Source organism: Liolophura sinensis, chromosome 9, assembly GCF_032854445.1.
Source record: "Liolophura sinensis isolate JHLJ2023 chromosome 9, CUHK_Ljap_v2, whole genome shotgun sequence".
Taxonomy (NCBI): domain Eukaryota; kingdom Metazoa; phylum Mollusca; class Polyplacophora; order Chitonida; family Chitonidae; genus Liolophura; species Liolophura sinensis.
Window position 1 is genome coordinate 1646201 of NC_088303.1, and position 15086 is coordinate 1661286.

The 15086-nt window shown below is 39.4% G+C and overlaps 1 protein-coding gene across 1 annotated transcript in view; it reads left to right on the plus strand.

The window, feature by feature from the left end:
• Positions 1 to 329: 329 nt before the first annotated feature.
• Positions 330 to 15086, plus strand: part of LOC135474990 (neural-cadherin-like) — a 53338-nt gene continuing 38581 nt past the window's right edge. The window contains exons 1-4 of the mRNA XM_064754711.1: positions 330 to 698; positions 1062 to 1233; positions 13197 to 13382; positions 14164 to 14401. Of these exons, the coding sequence (XP_064610781.1) occupies positions 330 to 698; positions 1062 to 1233; positions 13197 to 13382; positions 14164 to 14401 (965 nt within the window). The remainder of the gene's footprint in view (positions 699 to 1061; positions 1234 to 13196; positions 13383 to 14163; positions 14402 to 15086) is intronic.

Consider the following 15086-nt stretch of genomic DNA (forward strand, 5'->3'; position numbering starts at 1 on the left):
AAACGACCCCGAGCCCAACACTGAAGTGGTGAAGTAATCAGATCGTACACAAGGACAGGACAGTGAAAAATATCTAGTGATTGTGAAAGATTTACCTGACTTCCTGCAGTGCATTTAGCCAGCGTGCATAGTTTTCCGGTGACAGGATGTTTTTTGTAATGTGAGAAGGATATATCGGATCATGTAGAGTCTGGATAGTGAGTGTGTGATATTTGCTTAGGTGGAAATGTACTGGGGACGAAGGCAGCTTTCTTCTGTGGTAAGATAACCTCGTCTTGACTGTTTTTACATGGTTTATAATTCGTATGCTTCCAATAACACGATTCAAGATGGCGGCCTCATACGAACTGATTTTCCTGATCTTCATTTGTATACATTCCACGCTAAATCAAGTGGTTGGAGCAGTGGAACAGAACGTCCTGCTTCCACATTTGACTACCAAAGGCAGCCTCGTAGCTAAGTTGCCCTGGGAAAACGGTCAGAAAAGTGAAATTGTCAGTGTGCTGGGCTCTGACTTGTTTCATCTGAAAGAAGGTGAGGTTTTGACAACCAAAGACCTATCAAATCTGCTTCACCAAACTTTGCCATTGGTCATCAAACATGAACTCGGTACCCACAAATGGTTTGATACCCTTCATGTCAAAATCACCAACTCGTCATCTGACAACAAAAATGACCAAGCCCTTCATTTTCAAGTTGTGAATATGCAGTAAGAGTAGACTATGCAGATGTTATCAGCGGGGGGACCATCCTGTCTATTCCAGCAACACACACACATGGGGGACACCATCCGCTATGTGTTAAAACCAGATGATGTGTTTGATATTGATAACAAAGGAAACATTTTTGCGAAGAGCCCTGCTCAAATTTTTGCCAAGGAGTATGTTTTGGAGCTCATTGCTGTTGATTCGTCTGACAGGACCAGCATGCCTGTTCATGTCACCCATTACTGTTACCAGTGAACTAAAGTTTGTCACCCACCATCGTGTGCGAAGACAGATTCCGCAACCTGATGAAGTGTCTGTATATGAAAATCAGACAAAGGTGTACGAATTTGACAGTGTCAGTGGCAGTTCTCCCTTTTATCAAATTGTAAGTTCTTCCATCCCTGGGATGTTCCGAATGGTCGGTCAGTCTATCTTCACGGCCAATGCAGGAGGTTGGATTACGAACAGAAGGATCAACGATCAATTACAGTGGTTGTGAATGTCACGGTGGGAAATGAAATAACAGGTATGTATCATTGGTAGGTGAAAGGTATTCCAATCGGCATGTAGTTGTGCCTGGTACAGTGTACATGTATGTCATTGCGATGGTCGTGCAAACAGTGCCACTGGAAAACAAAGCAGTGTGGTGGAAATACAGCCAAGACAAATATATGTATAAATGGCTGCACACTGGCATTTGCTGAGGCATGTGTTTTAGCTGACAGGGGGTCAGTTCGTCAAAAGTACATCAAAAGCTAACTGCCTTAAATCCTAATACCCGTCCCATTCTAATACAAAGGAAATGACACTTTAGTCTTGACGCTGTGCAGTGGTACATCTAGATGTTAGGGTTGGTTGTTTTCACTATAATTTAACAGGGCACTTTCCCAGGCTGACACATATCATACCTTCAGACAATTAACTGGCAGTGATAAACCTCTGAAACATATGCTAACAAACTTTTTGCAACTCAGCTTACATCTGGAACATTAAAAAAAAACAAAGAAAGACCTTTTCAGCACTAAGACAGAATGGCAGTTTTGTAGACTATTGAAAGAGAACTCAGTATAATCTTGGCTCTTGCAGAATGCTTTAATTTCCTTATACATGAATAAAACAACAACATTGAGAAGATTGACAAACGGTCACATGTAACCTTGCCGCGAAATGGCTGAAATAGTGCCAATGTTGTGTTAAGACATAATCATTCATTCATTCACGTAGGCTTATCCAGTGAAATATGACATCTTCTAAATTTAACTCGGGGCTTTTGGTTTTTGTGCACATGTAAATACAAATTGTTGGCATTTGGTAGTTGGTCCCTTACTCAGATCCCTTGAATATTAATGTTTCAAAATATTTATATATATGTATATAGATATGTTACACTGGCAGCCGAGTTGTAATTGAAGCACATAGCCTCTCTCAGTCAAATCAGAGCACTGCTGTGGTGGGACTTCAGAGCACTATTGGTCGTAGTCAACAAGCCAGTCGTGGTCAGCCACAGTCGGTCGCAGTCAGTGTTTAGTATAACCTGAAATTTGTCAGACAGACAGGCAGGCAGTGAATTTTGTTGATTGAAAGTGGACATGATGGAGTTACTAAGTGCGTCAGAATAAGACAATGAAATAAACTTACTTACATGTTGATTAGGCCATGCATATTACAGGTACATTTATATCAATTCATTAAAACGACATTCACCAATATGGCATAAATTATATATTGTCAGCGTCTTTCCTAGTTGGTGTGCACTGGATCTACGTGTACGTCTGAATGAAGCAAGTTAAAGCACAAAGTGAATGTGCTTTTAATTTTTTTCCTTACATAATTCAGTTTTAGAAGTACATGTATGAACAGTCTTGTTTTCTAAAGTTGTTTAAGTACTAAAATGTGCCTGTATGTGCAGTACATGTAGGAAAGCTCAGATTTTTCAACATTGCACATTTGAAAGATTTTTGTAGGTCAACTATAGCATATTTCCCAAATGCACGGTCATCTAATTTTGTGTATTCCATTAGAAAACTAAATTTTTTACTTTTCGGTCTGAATAATTATTTGTGGAATTTTTAACTAACAAAATTGTACATTTGTTTGGTTAAACTTTGTTTCTCAAAGGGTCTTGTGTATTTTCTACATTGGTGCCGACAGATTGTCCTGTTCTCTGTATATGCACTATGGTCTTATTAGGCAGGGCACATGCTTTTTGTGTATGATTCATGCACTAAACCAGTAAACAGATCTTACATATACATTTAAGAAGTCATTAAACACAAGTTTACATTATTGGGTGTTCTTTCATCTAATAATGTACATATGTTTTCAAGAAACTCTATTGCATTTGGATTAATATACAGCTGGGTTTTATTACATTACTGTTATAGGTCAACCTCCCAGTTTGTACCTGCGGTTTTGTTCTCCTTGGTTGAACAAGTTTCAACATCAAAAGTAATAACAGGAAAACATGATGATTTGCATTAATTTACATGTAGATACATAGGCTTACATATGTTATTTGTGGCACAATATGTTGTTGACCTGGCTGGTCAGTGTAAAGTGTACATGTAAAAGTTCAGCATACTCAGATAGGTGTGTGCATGCACTCTGACTCGCTATAACTGTATGTCTACATGTTATTTTATGACTTTAAATTTAATACTTAATCTTGTATTTCTGAACTTTTATTTGAACATGGCTTATGAATTTTCAAGTTTACAGTAAACAAGTTAAAAGTAAATGGGTGCATAGGCAGGGGTCTCAAAGGGCTGTCCAACAGTCCATGTATTTTGCTGAATTTACTGGCCACTGGAAGCCCATTATTACTTAAAAGATAGCTGCTTGTACATGTACCTTGCAGTGGCTAGCCAATAGATGCTCTCAGATGCTACAGTGTACATGTACCTTGCAGTGGCTAGCCAATAGATGCTCTCAGATGCTACAGTGTACATGTACCTATCAGTGGCTAGCCAATAGATGCTCTCAGATGCTACAGTGTACATGTACCTTGCAGTGGCTAGCCAGGAGATGCTCTCGGATGCTACAGTGTACATGTACGGTGCGGTGGCTAGCCACTAGATGCTCTCAGATGCTACAGTGTACATATACCTTGCAGTGGCTAGCCAATAGATGCTCTCAGATGCTACAGTGTACTTATACCTTGCAGTGGCTAGCCAATGGATGCTCTCAGATGCTACAGTGTACATGTACCTTGCGGTGGCTAGCCACTAGATGCTCTCAGATGCTACAGTGTACTTGTACCTTGCGGTGGCTAGCCAATAGATGCTCTCAGATGCTACAGTGTACATGTACCTTGCAGTGGCTAGCCAATAGATGCTCTCAGATGCTACAGTGTACATGTACCTTGCGGTGGCTAGCCACTAGATGCTCTCAGATGCTACAGTGTACATGTACCTTGCGGTGGCTAGCCAATAGATGCTCTCAGATGCTACAGTGTACATGTACCTATCAGTGGCTAGCCAATAGATGCTCTCAGATGCTACAGTGTACATGTACCTTGTGGTGGCTAGCCAATAGATGCTCTCAGATGCTACAGTGTACAAATACCTTGCGGTGGCTAGCCAGTAGATGCTCTCAGATGCTACAGTGTACTTGTACCTTGCGGTGGCTAGCCAATAGATGGCTCTCAGATGCTACAGTGTACATATACATGTACCTTGCAGTGGCTAGCCAATAGATGCTCTCAGATGCTACAGTGTACATGTACCTTGCGGTGGCTACCCAGTAGATGCTCTCAGATGCTACAGTGTACATGTATTTTTAACTCTGCAAATGCATGCCTGGTTATAGTTACTGTATAGTAAGGTGCCCTGAGAGAGTGTCCTTGTCTGTCTGTAGATTACCCCAGTCTCCTGCTCAACAACCATATGTGCGTTTTTAGCTTGGAGACTGCGCTAGGTGATAAGGCTAAAAAAAACGCAGTACATTTCCAGTACTGTAATCGAGGCTAATGCCTATCAAGCCTTTCCAGCTGGAATGTAAATAATAACGTGGCGAGTGCCTAACACAGACGGCCTGCACTTGTGTGCACATGCAGTGTGGTGAGAGAGACAAAAGACCACAACTTCACTGCATGGATGTATGTGAGGGTTTGGCAGTGCCTTAGCTTTTGTGCTAGAAGACATGCCAGCTGAGTGGCAGATCGATGGCAGAGCTGGGGGAGGCCTGGGTATGATCCCTGGGCTTCTGCTGCTCAGGGGTATGGGAATGCCAGCCTATTGATTCCGAGGCGAAAACTCTATGAACAGCTGGGCAAATGCCAGTGATGCGAGCACATTCCTTTGTTTGAGTGAGATTAAGGTCATTGTTGCACTGGAAACACTGACTGCATGTACTACCATAAGTCAGGTCACAGTCTCAGGCTTACCACAGCCCCCATGGTATAACGTTGCAACTGCCTGCCTTAATACGGATAAAGGTGATGACAGCACATGCAACATGTTCTTGTATAAATGGTCTAATATATAGTGTAAGCACATTACTGTTGTAGTCATAGATTACAACACATGCCAAATGTACTTGTATAAATGGTCTAGTATACAGTGTAAGCACATTACTGTTGTAGTCATAGATTACAACACATGTCACATGTACTTGTATAAATGGCGTAATATACAGTGTAAGCACATTACTGTTGTAGTCATAGATTACAACACATGCCACGTACTTGTATAAATGGTGCAATATACAGTGTAAGCACATTACTGTTGTAGTCATAGATTACGACACATGCCACATGTACTTGTATAAATGGTGTAATATACAGTGTAAGCACGTTACTGTTGTAGTCATAGATTACAACACATGCCACATGTACTTGTATAAATAGTGTAATATACAGTGTAAGCACGTTACTGTTGTAGTCATAGATTACAACACATGCCACATGTACTTGTATAAATGGTGTAATATACAGTGTAAGCACATAACTGTTGTAGTCATAGATTACAACACATGCCACATGTACTTGTATAAATGGTGTAATATACAGTGTAAGCACATAACTGTTGTAGTCATAGATTACAACACATGCCACGTACTTGTATAAATGGTGTAATATACAGTGTAAGCACGTTACTGTTGTAGTCATAGATTACAACACATACCAAATGTACTTGTATAAATGGTCTAATATACAGTGTAAGCACATTACTGTTGTAGCCATTGATTACAACACATGCCACATGTACTGGTATAAATGGTCTAATATACTGTGTAAGCATGTTACTGTTGTAGTCATAGATTACAACACATGCCACGTGTACTTGTATAGCTCATTCGCTCTCGGGAGCGGCTTAAGTCACAGCCTGGCCATACCCCTTGGTCCTCGCGAGCGGCTCAAGCCGCACATTTCACGGCACCTCATTTCCCCGCGAGCGGCTTAAGCCGCATAAAACACTGTCTCTGACTGGTCTATTTTTGCACAGAAACTGTGATTTTAGGGAGCTAAACCAACCAAATACTGCCTTATTAGACCCTATGGAAGCCACACGAGCGATGTTCGTAGATTTTCATTGGTAGCAAGCGATAAATAGGCGCGAACTATCGGAAACTGTACTGTTAACAACAACAACACGAACTATGGAAACGCAATTTTACTCAAATCGAGAGATACATTGTACTAATAAAATGATTAATTTTTTGTTTACACGCTTCACAGAGCAAAAATACCAACTGCTACCGAATATCTTATGCTGGTATTATCCCAAAATCATAAAACAAAAACTTTGAATTTTTTAGTGCAAAATTGTATTTCTGCTGTGGCCTGCTGGGGACCAAGCGGTGATCAGGGTTGCAGTAGTGAGGGCTGTATGACGTTGTGGTAGCAAATGAGATAAATGGTCTAATATACAGTGTAAGCACAATATTGTTGTAGTCATAGATTACAACACATGCCACATGTACTTGTATAAATGGTCTAATATACAGTGTAAGCACAATATTGTTGTAGCCATAGATTACAACACATGGATGTAAATTAGTATGGTTTTATACCGCCATTGGCAGAGGAAATGATGAACTGAGATTGCAATACATCAGGGCATTAATTTCAAGGGGAATAGTTTCCTCACCACTCTAGTAAACAAAAAGTATGGGAATCCAAGATGGAAGATTCCCCCTAAATAATTTTCAGAGTAACCAACATTCTCAAATTTCCTAACTACTGTGGTGTAACTTAATTCCTGTGCGCCAAATGCAGGCATAAAGCGCTGCGTACATTTTATAGGCTCGCGTAGCCTGCCCGATTGGGCAGTCACTATTTCTCGATACCCATTTTCTCCTTTATAAATAAATTCAATGTCCAATGGATGTCATGCGGCACTCTTTTACTGTTGTTGTTGTTGTTGTTAACTCGACAAACCTGCCTCTGCCACACAAGAGTTCTGCCACTGGGTGAGGAACTTTTCTGTGTTCTCCGTGACTCAGTTCCTCAGTTCCTTGTGATACAGTAACCACGATGCATACATCCAGTACGAGAAGCCAGGCACAGGGGAGTTCGTATTTTTAACGTCAAATCTGTTGCGAACGAGAAGCTGCAATTTTATGGCGTGCACCATTTTCTAACGAGCATTGCTCCGAAAAATCTAAACATAGGTAAAGCTACCTACTATCTTCCCTACTTCCCTACTATCTGATTGTAATAGGTTGTATGACTATAGTTCAATTAAATTAAATGTTGAGGTCTGTTTTCAACAATTCTTGATACTCAATTCGTAATGCAGGCACTTTGTGGAACGGAGTTGGCTGTCAAATCCACTCCAAAACAGCAGTACACACCGATTTCTGGTGTGGACTGAGAAGAAGAGATGGGTCTTTTCGATCACTCCTGTAAGTTTCAGTCAATTTCAGACTAGTTATATGCAGAAAACCTGATACACGGTGTACATGTGTGCCGCATTGGGAGCATCCAAAATCCAGATTGTATCTGAGGCCACAGGCAGAAAACATGGACAACAAAGCAGATGTGTACATGATATCTACAAGCCTTTACTGGAACCTTTGAATCGACTGACTCGTCAAATTGTTCTTTCTATTCTAAATCCATGATGACCGAAAATATTGGCTAGTTGTCATTTAAGTTTTTGAATAAATTTATACCTGCAAGAGTGGTCCTATTCCCTTTAATGTACACCAGAAATTGGCATGTGCAACCGTTTCAAAGTTTATTTAAATGCCTACTTCGTTCAGCAGAGTGCCTTGTGGAATGGATTTACCGAGCTTTTTAATTCAATGATTAAACATTAAGGCAGCTAAATGTTAGAAATTGTTGAAAATTATAGACCTCAGGGTTTAATTTATTTGAATTAGTATGACCAAGACAGGAGAATGATCAGTTTGTATATTATATGATATGATATTCTTGTGGTTCATTGTATCATCCATTCTGTCGAAGGTATTTTAGTGGGTAATATTTGGCTCTGTCGAACATTGGCTGTGGGCAGGTACATGTAGATTAAGACTATTACCTGCCCTGATGGCGGGCCCTTTCCGGTATGTATACAGTGAGGGCAGGCTGACTTGAGGTGTAGGCTGCCCTGATGACAGGCCCTTTCCAGTGAAGGCAGGCTGACTTGAGGTGCAGACTGCTGTGATGGCAGGCACTAAAAAAATTAGACAAGACGACATGAGAGTTTCTCATATTAAGTTATTAATATTGAATCCATGGAATGTTTTGTTTGTATGACCAGAAATTGTGACACCCATATACATGTATACATCTTACATAAATTTGTCATACATGACAAACAATATTCTGTCCATATTGTGCGTTGTTCAGTATAATAACAGCTCTGACATGGGATTACGTTCTTCTATCAGTCTGTATGCACAAACAGACAAAATAGCAGAACCTGAATCATATGCACAAACAGACAAAATAGCAGAACCTGAATCATATATGTATAAACAGACAAAATAGCAGAACCTGAATCATACATACACAAACCGACAAAATAGCAGAGCCTGAACCTGAATCATACATGCACAAACAGACAAAATAGCAGAACCTGAATCATACATGTACAAACAGACAAAATAGCAAAACCTGAATCATACATGCACAAACAGACAAAATAGCAGAACCTGAATCATACATGTGCACAAACAGACAAAATAGCAGAACCTGAATCATACATGCACTAACAGACAAAATAGCAGAACCTGAATCATACATACACAAACCGACAAAATAGCAGAGCCTGAACCTGAATCATACATGCACAAACAGACAAAATAGCAGAACCTGAATCATACATGTGCACTAACAGACAAAATAGCAGAACCTGAATCATACATGTACAAACAGACAAAATAGCAGAACCTGAATCATACATGCACAAACAGACAAAATAGCAGAACCTGAATCATACATGCACTAACAGACAAAATAGCAGAACCTGAATCATACATGTGCACTAACAGACAAAATAGCAGAACCTGAATCATACATGCACAAACAGACAAAATAGCAGAACCTGAATCATACATGCACAAACAGACAAAATAGCAGAACCTGAATCATACATGTGCACTAACAGACAAAATAGCAGAACCTGAATCATACATGCACAAACAGACAAAATAGCAGAACCTGAATCATACATGCACTAACAGACAAAATAGCAGAACCTGAATCATACATGTGCACTAACAGACAAAATAGCAGAACCTGAATCATACATGCACAAACAGACAAAATAGCAGAACCTGAATCATACATGTGCACAAACAGACAAAATAGCAGAACCTGAATCATACATGCACTAACAGACAAAATAGCAGAACCTGAATCATACATGCACTAACAGACAAAATAGCAGAACCTGAATCATACATGTGCACAAACAGACAAAATAGCAGAACCTGAATCATACATGCACAAACAGACAAAATAGCAGAACCTGAATCATACATGCACTATGTAATAATGAACTGAATGATACATCTGCATTCAGGAGCATTTATGTAATAATGAACTGAATGATACATCTGCATTCAGGAGCATTTATGTAATAATGAACTGAAATTGCAGGGGGAATAAATCAAATCTGGTGCTGAATAAGTTTGCATTAGTTCCACTGTTTCCAGAGATATATGTACATTGTGTTCATATTCCCTTGGACATTGTCTGTGCAAAGAACATTTGAAAAGTCTGGTATACGGAAAAAAACTAAGACTCTCATTTCCAGTGTCTGGGAATATGCTGAGGCAGTGGAATCCTCAAAATCAAGGATACCGAGCACCTTCCTAAGCCTTCACGAAGAATGCAGTCCACACTACCAAGCATGTTATCCACAGATACTGCCAGTATAGAATCAGCGCTACCGCAAGGAGCCAATAATGGGCACCTGTTTTAATTCTCAGATGTTTTTCACCGAATACAGCCATTATCAGTATGAGAATGACCCCTCTACAGTCAGATATTCTATACATGTGTATAAGGTGGACAGGATTCTCTTTGATCATGTGACAACCATGTATGCAGACTCCAGTGATGCCTATCCATGCAAGATAAAATTACATTTCATTTGCATAAATGTATAAATTAAGTTGAAGAGGAAAGAAAGCTTTTTATGTGTCACAATGATCAGCAAGAACTGACAACTCTACATATTTCTAATATGCATTGAAGTTAAACAGTGATTTAAATCTCCATAGACCTAGTTACAGACCATACATCACTAGTGTTTAGTTCCAGGGATAATCACTATAGTGAGTATTCTATAGTAGGCTGTTAAACACCAGTGAAATAAATATAACTACATCGTAAAATCTTCTGTGCAATACATTTGGACAGAATGAAAGTTAATATTGTAACATTTTCTACATTACATCAAACAGAAACCATGCTACAAAGCTGTTTGGGGTATTGCACTTCAGAGTGCGATAATCCCTTCATCAATATTTTCTGCAATTCATGTGAAGTAAATCAGGTGTAAACAAACTCTACAAGTGATTTTCCATTAAGCACTCCTAAATAAGCATAAACAACAATTTAATATGGAAATCTGGATAGTTTTGTATGTACATGTATGTCATTGTTTAGATTACCTATTTGTGTAAATTAAATTAAACAAAAAAATTGCTGTGGTACATGGAAATACATGTGTGTCATTTTTACATACAGTACTACAGATTCCCTTTTTTATTTTTTTTATTTTTTTTTTTTAATGGGTCTATGCTAGTATCCTAGTGAGACACCTTGAAATTGTTCGGATTATTATTCTTAGTCAACTCGTAAAATTGTAATATCTCGAAAACTGGGAACGATAGAAAAACCAAACTTTGAAGACTTACTGAGGATCGTATGAAGCGTCTTTTAACGCTTTGTGCTGTTTTGCCAGTCATGTGATTTAGCAGCCGTCTGGAATTTTGTTGATAAGCTAAAAAAATCTTCTTCTCCAAGACGGCTAAACCTATGGAGATAAACTTTTTGTGTACAGTTTTTAGGTGGATCGCCCTCCTCAAAAGAGTGTCAAAAGCTTTTAGTTTGGTAAGCTAGTAAGGCCAAAACTGACCAATGATCTTGGCTCAACAGTAGGTAAATTTTCAAAGCTGCTTAAAATCATTAAACAAACACACTCTCTGGTGCCCCTTGATGTCATGATTACAAATGTATAAGATTTATTTTTGTACTTTGTGTTTTCATGTTGTGACCAAAAAACCAACAAAAGTGTGACAAAGCTGCCCTGTGTAAATAACGCGGAAGCTTTGTGCTACACTGCATGAAACCATTGACTGCATTTCATGGTGGGAACAGGCATCAGCTCTGCAACAATGTATTCTTTCTGTCCTGAGCTAGCAGCTGAAAATCAAAGCCACCTAATCTCTGTACTAGTCTTTTACTACTTTGCCAATTATCAATGATGCCTGCCAGTCTAGGGTTCAAATCCAGTAGATTGTTTATATGTTTTTTTCGCGCTTTTCCTCATTATCATGAACTGTACAGACACCAGGCTACCAGAAGTGGTAAAAGACTTGTGGCCTGGACCCCTAGTACTGTTTTGGAAACTGGCCAATCCAACCAGTGTAGTTTTGTTTCCATAATCAAATTGAAAATGGTACGTAGGGAGGTCTGGTTCTGCCCGGTTTCCTCCCACTGTAATGCTGGTTGCTGTCGTATAAGAGAAATATTCTCGAGTACGGTGTAAATCACCAATCAAATAAATGAATAAATCAACTTAAAAATGTGCCTAAATTGCACTGAAAGTTGATGTTTCATGTGCCAAATCATTGAGAATTAACCTATTTGCAATTTTGTACATGTAACACGTTTATAATCATGTGTGCTTTAATATCTACAACACTTCATCATGACAACATGCTTTTTAACCGGATATGTGGAGGCTTTAATCTTTGTTATAATCTAATTCATTTGATGGTGGCTAAGAGATAGTGAAAGTGAAAGGGTTCTACACTACTGTTGATGTAAAATGAAATCTCTTGATCTGTTGTTATCTTAGGTGAACATGGAGTTATTAGCATAATTGATATCATACACTTTTCATCATCATAACCTAGATCATGTACAATAGATGGAATTACTTGTAGCCACTTGAACATGCTTGTGTCTCGTTTCTGTAGCTCATCCACTGCACATACAACCAGTTTTAGCCACCCACAGTATGTTAACCTCTACATCAGCACATTGAACAGCCATGCTCACAGAGCACACTCAGCTACAGAAATGCTATGTTATACTAATTACTAGCCTCTGCAGAGCTCTGGATCCTGTGAAATGTCCAGTAGTGTTAGTGATGGAGTCTCTCTGCTCTGATCCTATCCCATTATAGACTCGAGTATGGATACTGTTGCTGTCCTGACTGTACACCGTGTGTCTGTCCCTGCACATGGCTGATCCTCCAAATCACAGATGTCGTACTGGGCCTTTCTTACAAAAGAAGTTGGTTTATTTTAAAATAAAATTTGATATCGAAAAGAAGATTGAACTGAAAATAATTAAAAAGAAGATGTTCTGGAGAACGCTCACAGAAAACATTTAAGTGTGTGCCTTTTTAATGGGTAGATACACTGTAAGTAATACAGCCCAGATTAAGGACGTCATGAGCAAATAGAGAAGGCATGCTCTAATGCCTTGGGCTAGCATTTGCCCAATTTGAAGTGCTAGTCAAGTACATGTATTTTCTTTCACTCTGAAAGGAGTTTAATTAGATTGAACTTCATTCCCCAATAAACCTGTGTGCATGTTCCATAATCATTGAACAAAACCTGTGTCACAATGGAAGTTTTGTAAAACAGCACCATGGTTTCATGCAAAAATCTTCACAATCTTAAAAGAGGTCCATTGTACATGTAAATAAGAGCAACCACATCATTAAGCAGAAACTTTTTTATTTTGTTGCAGCCCCAGATCTGTGTACCTGTATTGTGTTTTGCCGTGACAGAATTTTACATACATATGCTACATTTATGTGCATGTATTTGTTAGATTTTGCTTATGCCTATTTTCAGAATCCAGAACCATAAAGATCAATGTTGAGAATGTCAACGACGAAGCTCCTTACTTCATCACCAAACCCGAGCCTTACCTGGCCACAGTCTCGCTGGCCGCCACTGAAGGAGAGACAGTGTTCACCTTGATGGCAAAGGATCCTGATGGGTCCCTTTCAAGGATTGAATACTACCTCATGTCTGGAGGTAAAGTATTAGCCATGCATAGGATTAATCAGGAGGTGTCTCAGTGTCATAGTCTTTTTTGTACATGTTCCAGTGTACATGTGTTTCAGACTTACGCCATCCTTAAAAAATTGTTTGTTGAGAATAGGTTGGTAAAGATATTTTTTGAATTTATTTTGGCTAATGAAAAAGAGGGTAATAAACTTTCAGAAAAACATAAAAAAGGGCTAATAAACTTAGTAGGTCCATTCAGGGGGATGGGTGTTTCAGTCGGGCTTAACTTACTGATTGAAATCATTTTTCTAATATCTTGACCAAAAAGCAATAAATGATGGTGCTGTTTTCATTTTGCATCGTAAGCTCTTCCAAAGTGTAGAAAATCCACCAGTGTGAAACTGTTAATAATTCATTAGAATTGTGTTTATCAGGAGCGGTCACAAGCTTTGCTCTGAATTCTCCATTGGGTCATGTTTCCGTGAATGTCGAAGCAGACACAGTGTAGTTAAGCATACTGTAGTTAAGTAACTGTTGGTAAAAACAGCCTGATAAATCACGAGCTTCGTTTAGCTGAGTGATCTGATGGCTTCTGCCAGAAGTCCAGTGGCCCTTAACCTGCATGTTTGAGTGCAGATCTGAGGAGTTTCCACAATGGCATTTAAGGTCAAGTGTGATAGCTACCAGACTGCTATCATATTACAGAAATATTCATGGATATTTACAGCCTAAACAGTACAACTGATATAAAAATAAGTGGAATTCAGTTTGATCATATCGTGAGTTTTTCCTTTGTATACTCATCCAGCTGAGGGCAGGTTCAGGGTCGAGCTGAACACGGGCAAAGTTAAGGTGGTGGGATCAACGACCTTCGAGCGTAACAAAGAGTACTTCGTGTATGTGGAAGCGAGGGATGTCAACTCCAGCCCACCGTTCCAAAGAACTCCGCAGAAGGCGGTTCAAATCCGGGTAGGGGAGAGAGCACCACAAATCTTTGAGCCAAGATATGTGGTAGATGTTCCTGAGGAAACGAATGTGCCTTACCTGTGAGTACATGGGCTGCCACTTGGTTTTCAGTTTTTACAACTTCATGTTTGAACTGGAATAAAATTCTTGTAAACTTCGCTCCACTCAAGAAAAAGCAAGTCTGACAATAAGTAACTGTGTTTGATCCAGATTAAAGGCAGTGTGACCTTATTTATGATACGCATGATTGATATTGTCCATAAAGCCTAACCTACAGTATAGATTCATTTGATTGCACTAAATTCACACACACACACATGGGCATTGGCGTCCATGTTGGTGTCAGAGTAAGCTTTTTTGTTGGGGTCATTTGAGTGAGGTGTTATGTTTGGGTCAGTTGAGTAAGGTTTTATGCTTGGGTCAGTTGAGAAAGGTTTTATGTTTGGGGTCTCCTGGTTAAGGTTGTATGGTTGGGGTCTGCTGGGTAAGGTTTCATGTTTGCGTCTGCCGGGTAAGGTTTTTATATTTGGGTCTGCTGGGTAAGGTTTTGTGTATGGTTCTGCTGAGTAAGGTTTTATGTTTGGGGTCTGCTGGGTAAGGTTTTTATGTTTGGGTCTGGTGGGTAAAGTTTTATGTTTGGGGTCTGCTGGGTAAGGTTTCATGTTTGCGTCTGCCGGGTAAGGTTTTTATATTTGGGTCTGCTGGGTAAGGTTTTGTGTATGGTTCTGCTGAGTAAGGTTTTATGTTTGGGGTCTGCTGGGTAAG